The following is a 22,665-nucleotide window of genomic DNA, read 5'->3' as shown; positions in this document are numbered from 1 at the left end:
GACACCGCTGTGTGCACCATGGAGGTCTTCCTCCTCCCTGTCATCCTCCTTTCTGTCCTGCTCACTGCGGCTGCCAGAGGCAAGCTTCATTTTCCTGACCAGCCAGCAGACGCTAACGAGCAGCACCAGGGCCCCCGCAACAGTCCAAAGCGGCCACTGCTGCAACGCGGGAAGGAACGTGCCCCAGCTCCGGTCAACCTCCTGCATCACCCGAGTCGTCTGCTCATCCAGATACGCCTTACGCTGCCGCATCCGCTCGTCCGTGGCCGTATCTCTGTGGTGAAGGCCCTTCTTCATGGGCTGCATGGCCAGTATAGCCAGGATGAGGGCGATTGCCGCAGCCATGGCCTAGAGGAGGTGGGAGAAAAGGGGGCTGAGCAGGGCTGGGTGGGAGGGAGCGCGGGGCTGGGGGAGCGGGGCAGGAGCCGCCTGGAGCTGGGGGCCGGTAGGAGAGGGGGTGATGGAGGTGCGAGGGAGCAAGGGCAGGGTTTGTGAGCACTGTACCGGCGGGAGCTGCGGGCTGTCCTCATAGAGTCTCCCGAGGCCCCATCCCTGCCACAGGACAGCGTCCCATGGAGCCACAGGCACCCGTCCCATCCCCAAAGCCGCTCTGGGCACCTGCCCCCAGCGGGAGCCCCCAGCAGCTCTGCCCCAGCCCCGAGGGCGGTACCGTGCCCTGCCCTGAGGGGCTCGCCTCTCGCTCTGGGTTAGAAAGGCCCTGGGCATCTGCCCCGTCCCCCACCCAGCCCAGCCTTCCCCCTGCATGCTGCACTCACCGAGCGCCGAAGGCAAACTGCAGTGGGGCTGCCTGGTGATGTCCCTGAAGACAGCTCCCATTGTGACACGTCCTCGGTGATGTCACAGCCGCTGGGACAGCATCACCCACCCAGCAAGTTCCAGCCTTTGTCCCCACCGCCCGACTCAACGGGTCCTGGGCATCGCACCAAGAACAAAGCAGCCTGGCGGGAGCAAGTCCCCAGGGGCTTCTTGACCAAGCGAGCAGACACCCCCCAAAACTGAAATGAAGACGGGGACTGCAGGTGGATGTCCCTGACTTATGTAGAGAGGTGCAAAGTTTTCTGGGCCGGGTGGTCTGACTTCGAGCTGTCTTGAAAAGAGGAGCTAGGAGCCCTTGGGCAATAGACAAAACTCCTCCTCCCTGTGCTCCTCTCGGATTCCTTCTGGCGGGGCAGGACTGAGCCCTGCAGACACTGACGGTTAAGCCAAATGCGAATTGTGTCCCTGGTGCAGGTGGGAAAGATCCGGCGGCTCCTGTCTCTGGTTACCAAGTTGCCCCCTGCAAGGGCACGTGAAGGAGCTGGAGAGGCCACGCCGGGGACCGCGTCTCTCCGCTCCCCTGAGATATTTCCATGGTTCAGGACAGCCCTCTGTACAGCGTGCTGCATCGTGCTTCCCAGAAACGTGGCCTGTACTGCATGAGTGCACGCCCTGAGACCCAGACAGCTCAAAAGCTTTCTTTAGCATTGCTGAATATCCACCAAGACTGACATGGGTGCCGTGTTTCTGTCTGTTCAGCATGTGCAGGACTGTACATCTGATGGGCCTCCCGTCCAAAGCCTTCTGGAGGTGAAAAGAGGGAGGGAATTGTGCCCCAGAGTCCCTTTCTGTGTCAAGCTTCTTGTTGAGGTGATGGGGACCTGAGGTCCCAAGTGGAGGGAACCTAGAATCATGGAATCATCTAGGTTGGAAAAGACCCTTGGGATCAACAAGTGCAGCCATAAACCCAACACTGCCAAGTCCACACTAAACCGTGTCCCCAAGTGCCACCTCTACACGTCTTGTAAATACCTCCAGGGATGGTGACTCAAGCGCTTCCACTGGGCAGCGTGTTCCAATGCTTGAGCACCCTTCCAGTGAAGAAATTTTCCCCAACAGCCACTGTCATCCTCCCCCGGCACAACCTGAGGCCATTTCCTCTCATCCTGTTGCTTGTTGCTTGAGACAAGAGACCGACACCAGCTTTGCTACCGCCTCCTTTCCGGTAGTTGTGGAGAGTGAGAAGGTCCCCGCTGAGCCTCCTTTACTCCAGGCTAAACAACCCCAGTCCCCTCAGCCGCTTCTCGTAAGAATTGTGCTCCGGACCCATCAGCAGCTCCGTTGCCCTCCCCTGGACACGCTCCAGCACCTCTGTGTCTTCCTCGTCCTGAGGGGCCCACAGGTGAACACCGTAGTCGAGGCGCAGCCTCACCAGTGCCAAGTACAGGGAGATGGTCGCTGCCCTGGTCCTGCTGGGCACACGGTTTTGGCCTTCCTGGCCACCTGGGCACGCTGCCGGCTCGTATGCAGATGGCCGTTTTCTGCCCCAGGCCCTTTTCTGCTGGGCAGCTTGGCAGCCGCTCTGCCCCCAGCCTGCAGCGCTGCGTGGGGTTGGTGTGACCCCAGCGCAGGCCCCGGCACTGAGCCTTGTTGAAGCGCACACACTTGGCCTCGGGCCATCGCTCCATTCTGTCCAGGTCCCTCTGCAGAGCCTCCTGCCCTCAAGCAGATCAGCTCTCCCACTCAACCTGGTGTTGTCTTCAGACTCACAGAGGGTGTGCTCAATCTCCTCATCCAGATTGCTGGTAAAGACCTTAAACTGAACTGGCCCCAGTACTGAGCCCTGGGGAACACCACTTGTACCCAGCAACCAAGTGGATGTAACTTATTTACCACCACTCTTTGGGGTCAACTGACCAGCCAGCTTTTTACTCAGTGAACAGTACACCCATCCAAGCTATGAACAGTCAGTTTTTCCAGGAGATGCAATGGGAGATAGTGTCAAATACTTTACTCAAGTCCGGGTAGACAACATCCACAGCCTTTCTCTCATCCACTAATTGGGTCTTCTTGTAACAGAAGGCCATCAGGTTCGTCAAGCAGGACCAGACTTTTATAACACTGTTGACTGTGCCTGATCATTTGGTTGTCCTGCACCTGCTACGTGATGGCACACAAGGTGATCTGCTCCATAACTTTCCCTAGCACCAAGGTCAGGCTGTAGAGGATGTATTGGAGATGCTGAAATGGCAGTAGAGGTAAGGAATAAAATTGGTGATAATATTGTGTCAGGTTGCCAAAATACCTTAACGTTTGTTCAAGACTGGAAAAATAACTCAAAATATAGCCTTCATATCACAGTGCTGCTTCTTTTTAAGTAGCCTCAGTTACTGAGAAGGTTAATGTGACTTAGTTTTTAGGGGACAAACGTGGAACATGCATGCAAAGAATCAATTATTTGTACCTGATAAACCAGCAGACACTGTAGTAGAAAAGTGAGAATTTGGAGAAGAGCTGGCATGGTTTTTGTGAACGAGAACTATGACTCAGATATCTATCAGAGTTCTCTAAAGTTTCAAGAGGGCCTTGGACTTTCAAAAGATACCCTGGAAGGGCCCTTATGGAAGGGTCTTAAGGAAATTAAGCTTCCATGGGAGGAAAGTGTAGGTCTTAGGATAGCTGAAGCATTAGAGGAGAGGTCTTAGGTTTTCATTCCTTCAGAGAACCAGCTTGTCTGGTGAATAGATTCATATCAGGGTCTTAGGTGTCCAACTTCATGTTTGATACATCGCTTACGTTATTCAGCAACCTGTACTTCATTCAAAAACCAGGTTATGTAAATTTGAAGAGGAGAAGCTATAACAGACTTATAAAAGTGATTTGGGATCCTTAATTTTAACAGTGTCAGACAGCTAGCTCTTTTTGACTGATACTGTGGGCTTTTTTCCCCTATCAGTATCAAACAATGGCTGTCAGCTCTTGCCTCCCTCATCTAACAGTTATTTGTCTTGGATGTAAATTCTTTGGGAGAAAAATGTTGCCTTTCATTGCTTGGCTTAGTAGGTCCTTGATTTTGCATAGCTCCTAGATGTGGCACTGTCATAAATACAATGCAAAAGTGGACACAACCTCCCTTCTTCCCTCAATGCATGAATGCCAGTTGTTTTCAATTCACTCTATCTTGTTTTTTCTAGTGTTATGCTAAAGAATTTATAGAATCACTCACTTTTACAATACTAGCCCTTTGGAAAAAATAGACTAGTGAAAGGCACTTAATTTTGAGCAAATCTGAGATCTGCATTCTGGGACTGAAACAGAAAATAGAAATTATGATAAATGTTGTTTCATGGTGAGTACAGTGTAGAGTTTTGCCAAAACGATTCCTACTTCTATAACTTTTAAAGCATCTTTAAACATTTCCCAGGGAATTTCCCAAGTTGCATGTGAACTCCATCTGGCAGGAATTGGTTGCAACTCCCTTCCTCTACGTTACCTTTACATTTCTGCCAATTCACCAACTTCTTCAAGATGTTTTCACCTGTACCTGCTACTGGAGCCTCCTTTTCTTCCTTTGCTTCCTTAGTTCCAAGTTATTGGCACTACAGATCTATGAAAGAACAGTAAAAATAATTGCTTTTAGCCTAAGACTCTGATTAATGATCATTGGCTAATAGTAGTTAGCATTTAAGATTTGTGCATGTTCTTTTTTTAAAAGTCATGGCAAATGCTAGGCAGTGCAGTTTTCCTTGGCTTGTCCAAAAAACTGTTGTGCTAGGATGTGGTATATCAAATGCATGAGGTTAAGAGTATGTATGCAAGCAGTGAGCAGAGCTCAGCTGACCTCCAGTACCTTGCCAAGCACAGGTGACATAATTTTGTGGAGTCTCCCTTCTTAGAGATGTTCAGAAACCTCTGTACACAGTCCTGGGGCCTAGGCGGCCCTGCTTGAGCAGGGGAGTTGGACAGGATGGCCTCCAGAGGTTCTTCAAACCTCAACCGTTCTGTGATTTTATGTCTGAGCCCTTAGCCCCAGTTCAGGCTGAAATGTTTATGTATGTGTACCTAGTAAGGGTAAAGCAAACTGTTGTTAATTTTGTACCAACAACCTAAATGTCAACATCCTTGATTTATAGGAGTTTGTCTTTTAAAAGCCTCTTCTAAATTCATATACACCTATGGTTTTTTCTCCGCCTTGTTTATGTATGTAGTTAAACATTTGTATGCTTTGACTGGTTCAGTTGGTCTGTATTGCAATTGCATCTAGAAGTGAGGCCCCATTTTCTGGAGGAGGGAGACAGAAGAGCAAGGGTGATTCCTGCCAGCAAGCTACTGGGGTTTTTTTGTTCTCTTCCTCTCAGTTCTGTTCTTAAAGTACATGTACATGTAGATTTTGTACATGTATTCTTATTGTTATGTATTTTCTTTCAGTATATCAAGAAGTTTTACAATGAAACTTGGGAAAGAAGATACGGTTTCTCAGTGGATGAAGGCACACTGACTCTCCTCTGGTCCATAACTGTTTCTATTTTTGCCATTGGTGGCCTTGTGGGTGCCATTATTGTTACTCCAATTGTGAAGTTCTTTGGACGGTAAGTGTGTTGGAAAACTTTTATTTTCTAAAGCAGTTTCTCACTTAGGCTCTCTAGAAGGCTTTACTTTTCTTTTAAAACCCTCTTCAACAGAATGCAAATTTAAACATAACATCTTCAAATTATGAAAGCTCATTTCTAAGAGTTCTGAATTTCCAAGAGTGTTTTTTCTAACCCTGCAAGGAGTAAGTAATTTTCATAAATGTATGTTTTTAATATCATGGATTTAAGGATGAATTATAATGACATAAATATGTCAGTGTTGGGGAGTTCCCAAAATGGCATAACTGTATGTAGCTTAAAAATGCCTGTAGTTACATCAGCTTATTGCTATTTGAAGTATATTCTCTGGTTCCTACATACATACATTTACCCAGAGTATGCTTGTTTAGTTCACATTCATACATAGAGACTTGGTCATCGCACTTGAGTTCTTAGGGTGTGTGGGCTGGCTATTTGCCATGCCTTTGAAGTACAGCTCTTTAGTTAACTGCAATATGATTTATTTTAAAGCTGTGGTATAGGTTTGGAATTGTATACATTTGGATATTTTGGAACTCCACACAACATCGAAGAGGCAGTGTTTGTTAGGCACTTGTTGGTCTTATGGATATTTAAGAATAATAACCTGGTGTGATATGAATATGACTAGATCCAACTGTTGTGATGCTGGTATCTACATAAAATATGTTTCCCTTTTAGGAAATGTACTTTGCTGCTCAATAACGTGTTTGCGGTGACAGCTGCATTGTTGATGTCCCTCTCCTTGTTAGCAGGGTCATTTGAAATGCTCATACTGGGCCGAGTTATAATGGGTGTTGATGCAGGTAAGCTTTTATCGTGCTGTACATACCTGAAATGCTTACACAATGCATGATCCATCTCTTCTCCCCCAGCTAGATGTTTCTTTACTTTAAAGAGGCATTTCAGGCACTAACCACACAGATGGGGACAAAACAGCAGACTAAGAAGTTGTTGGATCCCATGCTAATACCAGTAGGATTAAGTGGAAGGTTTGGTACATCATCATTTACTCCTAGCAACATGGTCTTACCCATTTAAAAGTAAACCATGGAGGCAATGCTGCACCAGAATAGTCTTGCAGCAAGCAGCGAGGGTTTCAGCAACTTCACAGATTGCTAGATGGTGAAAAATATTTACCTAATGTGCAGACAGACTTAATGAATTTAGATGGTTTTACACTCTCAGTGTAATTATGTGACTAAACAGTGGAAAGTGCTCTGACTTTTGCATCGCTATGCCCCATTTTTGGCAAGCTTTGGCTATGTTAGTAAGCACAAACTATGGTTGTTTGAAAGTGAATGTGTCTGTCACAGGCAGTGTGAAGTTCATGGGTAATTTTGGTGCTGACTGCTAATTTTTGTCTCAAATTGCTACCAAACTTCTGGAGCTGTGTAAATATTGTCAGTATAATGTATTTGTTTTCTCCTTGCTTTGGGCAGCATTCTCACACTTAATTTATGCCTGCTATTAAGAGTTCATTGCAGCTGTAAGCCTGTATTGAAAGGAATGTCTGCTAATACCGTTTACAGTAAAAACATTTCACCTGTCTGTGTCTGCTTTCTCTGCCTGATGCATTGGGGTGTTTTTTTTTCCTTACCTGTACCAGTGCTAACTTGATTTTGCTTGCTTTGGGATGAGCAAATTTAAAACATGTGTTTTCCAGGTGCTGCTCATCTCTGAGTAACCTTTGGTGCATTTCATCAAATAGCCTACTCGCATCACTGTAGATCTCTTAACAGATAATCAATCCCATGGTCATTAAATGGTGCAAGAGTAATTAGACATGCAGAGAAGATAATTCATATTATCTGTGGATAGGTATAATTCTGTTCTTTGCCTGTTTTTGTGCCACTCTTGTGAGCAGATTAGCACTTCAACTTCCTTCAATAGATGTTTGTTTCATACCTGACATAATGAAAAAGCGATTTGATGTAATATATGGGCTTTTTCTTCCTTTATAGGCATTTCTCTGAGTGCCCTTCCCATGTATTTGAGTGAAATATCTCCTAAGGAAATCCGTGGTTCATTGGGTCAGGTCACAGCAATTTTCATCTGTATTGGTGTTTTCACTGGTCAAGTTTTGGGGCTGCCAGAAATATTTGGGCAAGTGAGTATTTAACAGATGTTTTCTGTGAAAGGACACAAGCATGCTTAAAGTGTTACATTTTCATATTTTGACTGAGTTCCTTACAAAAGTGCAAACCAGAAACATTGGGGTTTTGTTTTGAAACAGTTTGAAAAGTGGTTTCTTCTGTGTCTTTTAAAAGCATGTGTGTGTGACTGAGTTTGGTAGATGTGGGATGCAGTTTTAACAGCTTGAGCAGCTTCTGTGTGTGTATATACGCAGATGTCATGTGTGTACCCTTCTTGATATACATTTATTTTTGCTGGTTTATGGTTTCTTTGGGCATTGTGAAAGTGCTTAAGAGTTTTTTGTGGTTTTCATTTGTAATTTTTCAATGTGAGACAGAACTGGAAAAGGCTTGGTTAGAGTTCGTGTGAGGACCTGAATAGGAAAACTCTTGCTCAATGATTGTAGTGTTCCTTGTAATGCCTCTTCCTTTTAGACTAAGAGGTGGAAGAGCAGAGTTAATATGTACCTTTATGGAAGGAGATTATCTGTTCTGATACAAGAGGTTGTCTTGCTTTTGTAAACTGAGATTAACTTGTTGGCCACTTGATGTCGTCATTACTCTGAATAAAGGAAGTCAAGGTTTATTCGGGATGGCATTTAGAAATGCTTTTCATCCGGAGATGAATCTTCAAGGCAGTGTGGAGGAAATGTCTGCAGCAGTCCTCTCACAATGAAACCTGGAATAAGAATCTCTTCTGACAGCCAGCAAAAGTAGTAAACTGTTGAAAAGTGAGGAGAGCTTGTCCTCCTGGGTCCATCCAAATTCAACTCCTTGTAAATACACAATACCATCCTTTCTGACACTTTTTATTTTTGTCTGACTGGCTCTCCTATACTGCCCCTTTATCCTTGGGCTCACTTACCCTGTTCAGCTCTCCTGATGGCAAATGGTTTGATTAAATGTATCCTTTATTGAAGGGCAGATTACTTACTTCCACCCCCCGCCAAAGCAACGGATTTTAGGAAAAAGCTTCAAATGCCTTTCACTGACCTTAATTGCGTGGCTTCTACAGATGTCTCTTCTCTTGCTTTGAAAGCTAGTCTGTTACAAACAAGTGTATTAAATGTCAAGAGGCTCATGCAATTTTCAGAATTTATGTCAGGCCTTATGTAGTAGGGGTTTTTGTTTTGTTAGGGGTTTGGTTTGGGTTTTGTTTTGGTTTGGTTTGTTTTTTTTCAAACATGCATACACTAAAGGTGAGGTGTCATGCAGTTTCTTTTTCCCCTGTTAGGTCTTTGGGATATTTTGAATAGGAAGTACTTATTCCTTGGTTTCAGCTCATTCTTGTTCTTTTTATTTCTCTTCTCCCCTTCCCTTCCTCCTGACTGTTGTCTCTACCAAATTACTGAGGTTGCATTTGTCCTTCTACAACCTGCTGTAGTATGCAGTTAATTAATACTACACCAATAAAGATAGCTATTACTTTACGTAAGAAGAAATACACTTTATCTGTAGAATTAGTTCTTTTCAAGATGGGAAACATCAGCATGTAAAAGGAGCAAAGTTTTGGCTGGTGTGAACTAGCGTATTTCCAGCAAAATCATTGGAACCAGCTTGAATTTTCCATTTGGGTATGCGGGTGTTTTTTCCTTTTAATACGTTAATAAAATTTAGCACTGAGGGGAAACCTCAGGCTGTTTGAAAGATGATTTCTAGTGCAGTTTTAGCCTTCTCTGAAGGTTTTGTCAAAATTTCTGTTGTTTTCAGTCAAGCCAGGATTTTCTTCCCTAGCTTCATGTGGTTCCCACTGAAGTCAGTGGGCAGTTTGCACCAGGAACAGCAATCATTGCCACAGAACATTCCTACAGAGGGTATGTGTGATAAGTTCACTTCTATTGAAGCTGAGAGGTGGCAAACATGGTGTCCTTTAGTCCTTGCAACACTTTCTCTCCTCCCCAGCAAACACCTTGCTCCAATTTCTGTCACTTTGATTTGATCAAGTTCAAAAGGAGGTTCAGGATGTTTGCAGGCTATTTTCTAGTTGTCACCTTCTTTCTGATTGATGTCATGACTTCTGTTCACTAATGATGTAAAAGCTTCTTAGCAATTCATTCTCGTATTATTTGATTTTTTTCCCCTCCCTTTTCTTCTGTTGGAGAAGTCTTTGTTGCATTTGAAGTGAGGCCAGTATTCCAGGTCCACAGCCACCATATTTTGGAGACAGCTATGCATTCATGGTGTATTATTGATTTCAGCTATAATTGGGAAGCAAACTTGTTTTTCTCAGAAGCCTGAGGTTATTTGCGTTATACTTAAGCCACTCTGTAATAAGCCAACCTGTGGCAGTGGTATAATTCTGCCTTTGTAAAATTCATGAACTGTTTAAAGCAATTAGACAGGTAAGTTGTGATCAGTAAGAGCTTTTTGCCAGTGGTCACTCTTCTGCACAACTACTTGCACTAGCATGTGGAGAAGCACCTTTGTCAAGTTTGTCTAACAATGTTCAGCATTTTAATGATCGTGTAAAACCTCTCAGGAGTATTTTTTGTTGCTCTGTGGTTGGTTGGTTGTTTCTATCAGAATTTGTTGTAGATAGTACTAATTACGAATACTTGTTTTCTGTCATAGTTTTGTAACAATTTTCTCCTAAGCTCTGTCATGTAACTATTACTTGTAACCTTAGCAAGTATCTAAGACTATATTAACCATGGTAGCTAAGCAATGATGGTTTTGAAGAAAGGAAGGGCAAAGACCAAGCTGGAACAGGAATGGACATGGGGAGGGCTGCAGGTATGGCTGAGATCCTGTCTTGTAAGAGGAGGGGACAGCAACATTGCTTGTGTGGCCAGGTAACTAGAGGGAATTGAGAGGAATGGACTGCACCATGTTAACACAAGGAAGAACTGCATAAGGAATAAATAGCTTAATCTCAAGGACAATATGACTACAAGAATAACTTGTTATAAATGCTCTGTGAGTAATTGTGTGCTGAAATTAAGCAGAGTGATGTTTGGAACAGACTCCTGGCTGAAGTAGCTTGAGCAGAAAAATTTAACTCTTACATTGGAGCTTGATGCATTTGTCTGGATTATATGAGGTTATTGCCTTCAGTGGTTGTGTAGAAGTCTCTCCACAGAAAAGGAGAGTGTTTACATCAGCTGTGGGACATAGCCTTACAAGCATTTATTAACAACCTAACTGATAACTTCTTCCCATACTGAATGCAAGAGTGTTCTTTTAAATGCAGAACTGTCATAAAAATAGCTCAAAGCACTGTTACTTGAGGCAATACAGAAAGTCCTTACTGATTTTTGTATCAAGTAAGTTAAGGAGACCCAATTTTAGCAATTCTTTATTTATGAAGACCAGCCCAGGTGAAGCAGGAGGTGTATAGGCAGCCCCAGGTTTGGTGCTGGGGGGCGATGGTCAGCTTTGACTGTGCTACTGTCTTAAGGCTGGTTGGCCGTTTCCTATTCCTTCAGTCTTCCCAAGCTTTCTGCTGGAAGTGCTGAGGGTTGACAGTCTTCTGATTTCTTTCTAATACTTTTCTCATGCCAGTTCTGTCAGCTTACTATTCTTCTGGTCAACTGTTATTGATCCCTTAATATCTTCTCCTTTCCCTTCCCTGCACCCCCCACGCCCTGCCCGCCCCCTGCTGCGGTGTGCTTTGTTTCTCCTCCCCTATCACTTGTGATCTTTCCATTTCAGGTTAGACTTCATCTCCTTTAGTAAAACAAGCTCTTCAATCTCTTTCTCACTCTATGTGCCTTTCTTTATAGTCATTCTGATTTTAAATTTGAACCCAGGAGAACAGGATTATACAAATAACCCAGATGAAATGATACTTCTAAAAACAGAACCATATGAAATACTTAGTTCCTGGTTTTCCTGGAAGTGTTTTGGCTGAAGTATTACAGAAATGCATTTACTTTCTTTTTGTGTGTCATGCCACATTGACACGAACTTGTCAAAACTAGTATATCCAGTTTTAGAATGATAGCACAAAAGAGCAGATGCAGAAATAATATAATAATTTAATAATGATTGTACAACTTAAATACAGGCATTCCTTTGGATTCTGAGTATATAGACTTTTATTCTGTTTGTGTCCAAAGGTACTAATTTTAGTGTTGAGTCTGAAGAAGGTGTTCTGTTAGCATGCAATGCTTACTAAGAGTGATTACCTGAAGGAGAAAAGCTGCAGTGGTGACAATGGTCCTCTGCTGCGGTGGTTTGATACTCTTACTTTCTTTCCTCTGTCTTAATTCCCTCCCATCCAACAAGTCCCAGCAGTGCTTTTTATTCAATATTCTAATTTTGTAGGACGTAACCTACAGGAAACTGCATCTACTATGTCTCTGTTGAGGTTTGGGAAATTACACAATGGCAAAGCTGGTTGGTGATCAGACTACACCGCACGACTTTACATGCTTGTGACCTGCTTCTCTCCACTACCCTGACTGCTGACAGCAGTGTGCTTGTTTTCATGTGCTAGCATCTTGGTTTAGTCTTCTGTAAGCCAGGGCCCTTAAATTCTTCAGGAAGTCATGGCAACTCTAGATTACAATTTGGTGCTGGCCCACAAGTGTGCAATCACATTATCTGCTGTAATGTGGGCACTGAATTATTGCTACTGACTACAAGATTATGTAATTTGAGACATTTTTGGTTGTATAGCACATGCAGCTGAGTGTAATTGAATAATATGGGGTACAGAGGGAGCAGCAGTGGTCAGAGATAGGAAGTGGTTCTTCAGGAGAAAAGGCTCCTGTATTTGTATCCTTACAAACATGCTGCTTTGGGGAGCCTATTATAGTATATAATTTGCTAGTTCTTACTAAGATCTTAAGAGCAAAAATTAGTGTAGGAGAGAGGAAAAGTAAATTAGGAATTTAGCTCATCGGTTCTGGTCCCCAATTATTTTTTCTTTGAACAGGAGTTGCCTACATTTGGAGCAAGAGTTTGAGGATGTGGTTTCAAGTACTCCTGTAAATGCTGTAATATTGAGACAGACTTGCAAAAGGTGACTCCAGGTTACCCTGGTCCCTGCCGTTCCTCTGGACTGCCAAGTTTGTATGGTGTTTCTCATAAGCACAGAAGCAAAGCTTCTTTATATTCTTGAAATGAAATGCAAGCCTCTGAATTAAGGACTAGAGCCTTCCCAGAAGAGTGTTTTAAAACCTCTGCTAAGGATTCCAGAGACATGTTGGTGCTTGTCAATTGCTGCTCAAATCTACAAGGGGATGGTATCTGCTAAGAACAGCTCAGAAAAACGCCCGTACAAAGAAAGGAACCTCCAAATATGATCAGGGCAGAGGGGAAAGAAACAAAACCAGAAAATAGAACAAGAAAACATTTCAGCTCTTATTCAGGTAATCACTGACTGCAGCAGGTGTTTGTATGCCTTTTGGAGCCTGGATTGATTCTGTTATCTGGATGGAAATCCGCCTGCACTTCCTGCAGGCTTGGTGCTAGACACACCAGTTAAGAATTGCTTGAGGTAGTGATTTTGAAGATGGCAATCCTTTTTAAAATATTCTCTGGGTTCCTCTCATCCAGCAATGGGAAATTTCTTTCATCTTTTCACAGTAACACGTAAGGCACAGAGTTTCTTACTGCTGAAGCAATTTCTGTATCATTTGTTGAGGCATTTGCACTTAATTACAAGCTGTGAGTTGCTGATCGAGGGCATGGAGGTCACCTCACCCAATATGCAGCCAAGGGAAGCTGCTGTGCAGCCACCAGGCTAGAGATACATAGCCTTGGTGGTGCTGACAAGAAACGCTGCCAGGACCCTCTGAGTTGTTGCATATTCATAGTTCAGTAGTCCCCGTGGGAAGATAAGGTCTACTTTGTTACACCAGCCCTGTTGGTGGGATGTAGTGAGTGTTGATATATCTGTAATGGAGACATTAAATGAGGTGTTCTGTTTATATCTTTTTTGGACCAGCTGAGATTATGTATTTACTGAAGATTATAAATCAACTTTTTATTGGTTCCCCTAGACAGACACAAAGGTATTTATTCATCCCTTTTCTGTACAGAACTCATTAAGTAATACATCTGAAGACAGCTGTGAGTCTTTGTATTTGCCAATGAGTTTCAGTCCATGAAAGTTGTGCTGTGAGACCTCAATTCCCAAAGTTTTAGGACCAACACATGGCTGATTTGCCATATGTAATAGTCAAATGTTGCGGTTTTGCGTTTGGGAAGGAGAACATCCTGCATGAGAGGCTTTCTCTGAATGCGAAAGTGGAAGCATAGTTATAGAAGAAAGAAAACAGTGGATACATATATATTTATTTATTTTTAGACATTGTTGAACAACAAACTTAATGACAAAGCATCTAATGTTTGGATAAAAGTTTGTCATCAGTGAGGACCACATTCTCATAGACAGCTGAAACAGTGCCCACCTAGCTTTTGAGAAGATAAGATTTCTATGTAGCAGTACTCTGTTTAATTAGTTAGTTGGCAAAGCAGTAGACAAACTTTCATGGTAAAGGAAGACTTTGAAATACCATGGAAGTTGAGAGCAGTTGCATATAATTTGTCAGACTGTTCTCCTGATCCTCTGAAACATAGTTAACACATATAACTGAAACTGAAGCATCTGTAAATGTTGTCTATGTATTTAAGGTTTGACTTTTTGCTGCTTTGTCAGACTTACAGAGGTGGACTTTTTCACTTATTATAGTTGACCTAATAACAGGCAGTGTCTCTGATCCTCATCTTGCCCTGCATTAATGGGACTCTGCTTCAGATGTTTATAAGCAAGTAAACATTTTAGATTTGCCTGTCTTAGTGCTTGAGTATCTGATAATATTTATATGTGTGTTATTAAGCAATAAATCTAAATTTATTTGACCTGTGACTTCCTTCCCAGTGTGCTTCACGCACTGGGGAGACAGTACCATTTAAACTTTTTTGAAGGTTCTAGATGATTAACATTTCAGTTTTAATTTCCATTGTCCTTTATAAAATCACTCATTATTGCAAATTCATGTCCTAATATGTAAATTCGTCCTTTACAAATCTGATATTAATGCTGTGGAAAATCAGTCAAGCATCATAAGGTAGTAGTATCATATTGAGTAGTAGGGTGTATTTTCTAGCCTTTTGTTTCTTCATTTGCTTTTGAAACCACTGGAAAAAAAAGAAGAATCAGGACATATATTCCTGATCAGTGTTTTGAGGGATTTCTTAACTTAAAGTAAATATCAAATCATGAGATTTTTTTTAAAAAAAGTTTAAAACAGATCTGTTGCCATTTAAAAAGTGTCAAGATTAAACATGCAATTGTTTCAGTTGTTTTTAAAACAACAGATGTGCTTTGGGGTTCTTTTAAATATTTTTCTTAACCTTAATATATCTTAGTCTAACCTTTATAACTTCAGTTTGTCAAAATATGATCACACAGAAAAGGAATTGCTTCTAATGTAATTTCTAGATGCCGTGAGGAATTTTGCTTCACCTCCTGCTGCAGCCTCAGGAGGATGCAGGTCTCTGGAGTTGTGTGTTGCATCTGCCAGCCCCACAGGGACATCTGAGGTACCCTAGGGCATCAAAATGATACTGTATGCTCATGTTTGAGGAACTGAATTTTACCCTCTTCAATTAGTTTATTTTACTATTTTATATTTTATTATTTATAGAAGTTAACCTGAGTCTAAATGCATAGGTGAAAGGAAGTTTTATCAGAAATTATAACTCCAACATACTCTAATACTTCTTTCTAAAGAAGCTCAAGTATATATGCTGGCTGCTGATCGTAATCAGAATTTGAAAGCTCGCTGTTTCCCATTGCTTTTCTCAGAAATTTTTGCTTTTCTCAGAAATGAATAAGCAGTGAAAACAAATTATGCCGTTTAAGTGTGCAGTAAGAAGCTAGTTACTCCAATAAACGGTTGGACCAAAGCGCCTCCTGGGAACTTGTAACAGACACTTTAATTCTCCTTCTCAATGTGTACAACATGATCTAACATGCAATTTAATGAACAAATCATGGGATTTGGACACCAAGCACTTTCAAGGCTGTTTTAAGTCCTGATCCAAAGGTGGTTTTCTCAGTAACAAAAACCTGCTGCTGACTTCTTTAAGTTTTAGATTAGGGTCGTACAGCCTTAAGTCTGGTAACATTTTGTGCTGTTTAATACCTGGGAAGATATCCAGACTTGAGTAATCTTGTTGTCAGACCTGTATCTGTAGTAATGATGTATAAAAATAAATACACATGTGGGTGTAAGAACAGAGGTGAAATACGCATGCTATCTGGGTTGCCTCTGTTTTAAACGAGAAAGTAAGCAATCCATAACACTGTTATTAAAACACATTTTGACAGAAGTGGGTTACAGAAATGGTCGTGCAAAAAGAAAATTGTATCCAGCAGGGATGCAGCTGTGAGACGGGGAGGTAAGTGCACTCTGCGGCCAGAGGAGGTTGTAGGGCAGTGTCTGGATGGGCACAGGGAAGGTGAGAGGAAGGTAGTTGCCCTGCGCATGAAGCCTGAGATAAGAAAGTACTCGTTTCTCAGCTGCCTTATGATCGTCACCACTGTGCCATACCCTTGACTCAAGGAAGAAAAGACAGTTCTAATGCTAAGGAATTAGTTCCATCTCAATGCTTTTTCAGTCCTTGGCCCGAGGCTGGTGAGGTTCTCTGTCACCTTTAGGTGTGTTTTATGTGGCACAGTAACAGTTTAACAGAGAAATGCTGGACTTGTGCAGTCTTCCCGACTTTGCACACCCACATAAGTCTACGCAGTCTGTTATGAGTAGGGATGTGATTTTTTTGTATGGCAAATGGAATATTTCTGTGAGACTGACAGATGTGACACAAAAAAACCCAGAGACCTGCATCTTTCTGGGGTTGCTGTGGGAAGTGAGGCAAGATGCCTCATGGCATCTGGAAATTATACTAGATGTAGTTCTTTTTGTCTGTGTGTGTGCATGATTATATGTTCCTGCTTTTTATAGGAACATGAAAAAGAAGAGCCTGCCAAATCACTAGTTCCTGGACATTTTGAGTATCTTGCATTGGATGCAAGAGGGCTTTGTCTCTGCTCCCCACTTATAAAATGAGTAAAATATGTCATTTGAAATGAGAAAGGTATTATACAATAAAATCACTGCTGTTTGTAAAGTGTTTAGCACTGTAGTAAACCCATCATAACCACCACCACCGCCACAGCCCCCAAGGAATTAATTCCAGAATTAATATTTAAGTACTATTTAATAGTGACTGGTAAATAGACCTGCTCACTGAGACATCACAGGTCGTCCTGTGCACTGAACAAGAAAAAGAGAGAGTATTTATGTGTATAAGTTCTGCTGCACATTTCAAGCAGTAAAGCTAAACAAGCCCTTGGTAGCTCTGTGAGGCAGCGTGGCTGTTACGCTGGGGTGCGAGGTGGGGCTGGAGTTCATGGGGCAGTACCATGTGCTACCCTGTGTGCAGGGTGCTGCCTAGGAGGAGGTGTCTGGGGCTTGTGTTTGGGGTGCAGTAGTTTCCCTGTGGCTCTAGAATGGACAGGAGGCAGGGATGTGGGAAGTGTGCCCTGGGGCAGTTGGGATCAAGGATGCTCAGCTAGACGTGAGGGTCTCCACAGCACAGAAGACCAAACTTAGGGTAACAAACAAGAAGCCTGACTGTGCTGTAGTGGTTGATACTTGCATGGGATGCATGTCCAAATTATGCTTTTGAAATAAATAAATAAAATTATTTAGAGAGAGAGAGAAAGAGCAGAGCTTTTGGCAGTTGTGTATGTCTGTACTCAATCTTTTTGATCCCGTCATACATGTTATACTGAGATACTTAATTGCCCTCACTAGATCTTTCAAAAACTGAGTGCCCACATACAGGGCAGTACAGCATTTCTTCCCATCTCTGTTGTATGACCCCATCAATGACTCAGTTCTCCCTTTTAAATTTTTTATATCAATGTGTATATTAGCCTTTTCTGTGTTGTGTATTCAAATTCTATTAAATTCTTCCTAATTAGTGAAAATATTACATGTAACTGATGCTTAAATAGGTAATATATGAACCAGTAGTTCAGCTGTCAGCAGTGCCTGTAAACATTTCCCCATATAAGTTTCTTTTCCATCTTTTAATTGTTACAGTAAGTTCCATTTTCTGCATTGTAGCTGATGGTTCTCTGACATGGTAACATTCGCTTTACTGTATTTTGGTATAGCTTAATCTCATCTCATTTGCAGCTGATAAATCCATGTCATGCTTCATCCACCCCACCTCCCCCCTTGTATTTCTGCAGTTTTGCTCTTTATTATATCAACCTTTGAATGAGTCTGTGGTTGTCAAAATTGCTCTACTATTTAACTGCCTTTTGTAAATACATCAAAACTGTGTTTTTTATGCTCCAGCCTAAGCAAATATCCATAATGTGACAGTTCAAAATTAAAATTTTACTGTCTTGACATGTTATTTGTACTGATTCCAAGCAAGTGATGAATCAAGTCCCCTGTAATTAAAATATTTAATGTTTTTTTAAGTTTTTCCTGAGATAAAATGGGATGTGATTGTTTTCAATTCTCTCAGCAGTGCCTGTGTGCTTCTCCTTACTGATGACAGCTGAGATGAAGTGTTAACGTGTCTTCTAAATCACACCTACACTGTCTTTTGCCTTTACCTTATTATTGTTTCTGAGCATTGTCCCAGCTTATATCCTGGTCTGTTCCTTCTTAAAGACATTAGGGAACCCTCCTCCCCCCTGCTTCTTTTACTTCTTTTTATAGGGTCTAGTTCAGCTTGATTTTCAGCAATTTTTTATGGATCTTTTAAACTCATTTTAGCCCTTTTCTGTAGAGTGATGAAGAATTTGAACGTGGATAATGTAAATTAAGAAAAAGGCAAGTAGAACACATGTTCTGTAGTGTTAAACAGGTGTCACCTGAAAACTTTTGATATGAATGGAGAAGTTTCCATTGACTTCAGTGGCTTACTGATCACTCATACCAGCAATGGCAAGTGGGAACATATTTATGACTGTTTACCTTAGGGTTTTAAAAGTCAGCATAATAAAAAGTAAATCAGAAATCTTTCATAGGAAATGAAGGAAGCTCAGTGTCTTGTGGAAGTAGAGGGCTTTTTATTAGACTGTCAGGATTTCTTATTTATTGTGAAGGGTAAGTTCGGAGGTGCAGTCTTGTTCATAGCTTTTTCCAAAAAAACACTTTCAGAAGAGTTATTTGAGAGAAATGGACCAACTGAAAAAACATACACTATGGGAGACTTTAAATGGCATATAAGCATATTCCAAGTAAGTCTCCATAAGTAGGCAGTGTTCATAATAACAATATACAGAGGATACTTTTTTTTCCGTAAGAAGTGTCCTTGACATTATGGAAAGAAACTATATATCATATATAAAGAAAATATGATGTGCTGATGAAAAGTAAGTTTTTAATCTAGAAGTATTGTAAGAAATTATCATGCTGTATATATTTTTTTATATGGTACATAGCAAGTGTGTTTCATAGAACCATAGAATTGTTTGGATTGGAAGGGACCGTAAAGATCACCTATTTCCAACCCCCCTGCCACGGGCAGAGACACCTTCCACTAGACCAGGTTGCTCAAAGCCCCATCCAGCCTGGCCTTGAACACTGCCAGGGATGGGGCATCCACAGCTGCTCTGGGCAACCTGCTCCAGTGCCTCACTACGCTCAATATGTTTATATTATAGGAAATTACTCCAGGCAGACACAGACTGAAACTGATGAGTTATACTGCCTGTTTTCTTAGGTTATTCTTCACAAACAGATGCTTACTTTGATTATGTCATTATTAACTGTTCTTAAAGTCTTAATCTTAGTTCAGTTTTCTGGTTCTTGAAGTAAGATTTAGGCTCATCTGTTTATAAACAGACTGTTAACCGCTCTTGATTCTCCTGTATTAGGTAAAGTTCTCCACTCAACTGCATTAAAAAAAAATAATTGGGAATGAAGAAACAGGATCTTGAAGTCTTCATGGTAATGGAGGCTCTTAGGAAGACTAATAATCTCAAGCTTTAGATTGTTCGAAAAAATCCCTTTCTCAAGTTGTTTTCCCATCCAGGAGTTATTTAAAAAGAAAAGATCTCTATCACTTAAAGGGCAAGTGAAAAGTTTGATTAGGAGATAGCCCACATATTCTGCCTGGGACTTGTTCAGTTATCTCAGGCCCAGGTTCAGGTTTGGGGCTTGGATTATGCCCTGTACCATGTGGTACATGGTATTTTAGACATTGCTGAAGTAGGAGTATATAACATAAAAACTATCAACAGAAAACAGTTTGGAGGCTTTTGACCTTTGATTTGACTGTGAAAAAATAATATTGAAATAAAATTTATCCAGCTCTGTTTAGGGAGATACGGGTTCTGAATAAATAGATTCATTCTGATGAAGGGACAGGATCCAAACCCCCAGTGCCTCTTGGAGCTCAGTCAGCAAGGATGCAGTGCAATCTGCCTTTGATCTAGCCAAGCTTTTGAAAATGTGCTAGACATGATTCCTGAACAGTAGGCCAACTGAAGTCTCAGCAGGCTTTTCAATTAAGAACCAAGTCTGAGATTAGAAAACATTGAATTTAATAGATGAATGCTGAACTTGGAGAAAAGGAGTATAACATTTCATCTTGGCATTCAGTTGGAACAGAAGGTATCTTAAGAACAGGTTGAGGGCCATTTTGCAGGAGAAAATAATACTGCTGGCACCTTTCTCCTTCAGCTACTTTAAAGTATCCTGTCTGGAGAGTAAGCCCAGAGCCAGATGAGCTCTCTACTACCTTTCCCAGCCTTTTCCTGAAAGAGCTTTGCTCAGGTCGCTCTCTGTAGCTGGTTTTAAATAATGAATGCATTTGAGGATGTTAACAACTTTGTTTCAGTTGCTTTCAAAGAAAATTATCAAAGTCAAGTTGTATCTGAAATCTGCTGTGAGTGGGGATGACTTGTAGAATAGTATTTGAGTACATACCATATTTTTACATGTATAGTTGTTAATGCTGAAGGAGCAGAAGAACATTTTATGTATTGCTGTTTTCCAGCTGTCTTGTGTGTGTCTCTTCAGCCAGTTGATAGCTTGAATTCTGTCTTCCTTGGCCCTTGAGTAAGGTGATCTGAAGGGGAAGTCTTCAGACTGCTTACTAAGCTCAAGCAAATGACATTACTCTGCTCATTGACACAATATGTTGAATGATGAAAAGTTAACACTAAAGCTATTTTTCTTCCTAGTGTCACTGTGGGAGGGTATTACTGACTTCTGTTTGCATGTGTTTACAGGAATCTCGATGGCCTTACTTATTTGGAGCAATCATTGTTCCTTCATTGATACAAGTCATGATTCTGCCTTTTCTTCCTGAGAGTCCTCGTTACCTCCTACTTGAAAAACATAACACAAGCAAGGCAGAAAAAGGTATGAGGTGTTACTTTCTTGCGACAAAGGCTGTTTATGGTAGGGGTGCAGGCTAAGTAAATTCTGCAATCACAGTAAAAGCAGAACTGTTCCAATAGGAGAAATTCTCTTGGGAATTATTTTTCCCTCACCTTTTTTGTTTGTCTGTGTGTGTGTAAATATGACTGTTGCTTTGAATTTTTTTCTAAAATAAATTCTCCAACAAATTAACCTATAGCATTATGTGATGCAAACCCAACCAAATCATCTTGCTGTTGTGTGTCAGCCATTATGTGCAGGGTTCATTTGGGAGTGAATGGTGATTCAGTCTTCATGACTCTCCCTTCTCTACAGTTTTTACAGTTTGGCTAACAAAACTACCAATTCTGTTGCCGGTTTATTTTCAGTAGTCAGTGTGTTTGACCCTGTGCTTCTGTAAATCAATAACCTTTCTAGGTCTAATAAAAACCTTATACACCTATTTAACTGAAGCCTTCCGATGCTTCCATATGGCTTGCTTTAGTTTCAAAGTCACAGACCAGAGTGTTTTGTTCTTACTTTAGGTTCTATCTATAAAAGAGTTTGCTTATGTCATCACAGCTACTGTATACTCTGCCCCAGTAAAATTACTATGATCAGTTTGAGTTCCAAGATATCATCACATTTTGGCTGAAAGAATGTTGAAAATCTGTTTTTGCTGATTATAAGGACACATTAAAAATAGTGTACAAAGAAGGAGTCTGATTATAATACCAAAATGTTTGCAGAATATAACTGGACTTTAAAAATGATTCCCAAAAACTTCATTAGAATATAACTCTTAACATTTTTAGTCACCAACAAGTTGCTTGCAAAATTACTTGCAAGGTGTGAATCAGCACCTGAAAATTAAATGTAGTAATCTTTTAGCATGAAATTAGTACAACTCACTCTATTCTGTTTCTTCTGCTATGAAATGAAAAACCATCCTTTTTTGTTTTGATGAGCGCTCTGAAGCAGAAATGGCACTCTAATGAAGAGGCTCCTGTGTTGTCTCAGTTTGGTGATGAATGAATAATTCTGTAAATGTTGGAGCCTGAGATGTTTAGATACAGTTCAGTGTTTAAAAAAAAAATGTGCAAAAGCAACAAGGCTTTGGGGAGAGTTCTTTAGCTTTACAGAGTCAGCAGAGATTTAGTGAGGCAGAGAACAGCTTTTCCAGGGACCGTGAAGGATAGGGCTTGCCTACCACCCGTGATCAGGGCACCCAGCAGGGATGCAGTAGTGAGCAGCTTGAGGCTGGCTCTTGAGTAGTAACTTCTGCAGCACCGCAGCTGGGCTGGGAAGAAACACCTTTGGGTGCCAAGTTTAAACTGGCTCATTTCTACCTGATAAATTCTAGATGCATTTCCAAAACTATGGCTGGCAAAGAGTCCAGATCTGCGATGGTATTGCATAATGTCACACTTGTTACAGGGATCTGTTGGAAATCCTGCCACAGCACCTGGAAACCTCAGCACTCACAGTGATGCTGGACCTCATAGGTAGAGTTTAAAAACTGTAAAAAATTGGCAGTAAAATAGCACCACCTGCCTTGAAATTCACACCATTTACTGTTACTGGTAATGGGCCAGCTGCAATCCGGGATGTTTTCAGCATACATGTTCTGAAAATGATTTGAAAGCTACTCTAGGGGCATTGGAGGTGGATCTTGGAGTAGAAGACATCAGGAGAGCAAAGTTACCCACACTTATTTGGTGGTTGAAGGGAAATGAGTTTTAGCAATTGGCTTGCTGGTTACGAGAAGGTGGCTTTCATGAGCCACCTTAAAGA

The 22,665-nt window shown here is 41.5% G+C and overlaps 1 protein-coding gene across 2 annotated transcripts in view; it reads left to right on the top strand.

The window, feature by feature from the left end:
• SLC2A9 (solute carrier family 2 member 9) overlaps positions 1 to 22,665 on the top strand; it is a 105,529-nt gene that overhangs the window by 16,253 nt on the left and 66,611 nt on the right. For both annotated transcript variants that reach the window (XM_027814047.2, XM_055724019.1), the window contains 4 exons: positions 5,206 to 5,366; positions 6,069 to 6,193; positions 7,352 to 7,497; positions 20,742 to 20,874. In XM_027814047.2, the coding sequence (XP_027669848.1) occupies positions 5,206 to 5,366; positions 6,069 to 6,193; positions 7,352 to 7,497; positions 20,742 to 20,874 (565 nt within the window). The remainder of the gene's footprint in view (positions 1 to 5,205; positions 5,367 to 6,068; positions 6,194 to 7,351; positions 7,498 to 20,741; positions 20,875 to 22,665) is intronic.

This window comes from Falco cherrug, chromosome 1, assembly GCF_023634085.1.
Source record: "Falco cherrug isolate bFalChe1 chromosome 1, bFalChe1.pri, whole genome shotgun sequence".
NCBI lineage: Eukaryota > Metazoa > Chordata > Aves > Falconiformes > Falconidae > Falco > Falco cherrug.
This window is presented reverse-complemented; position numbering and strand designations above follow the sequence as displayed.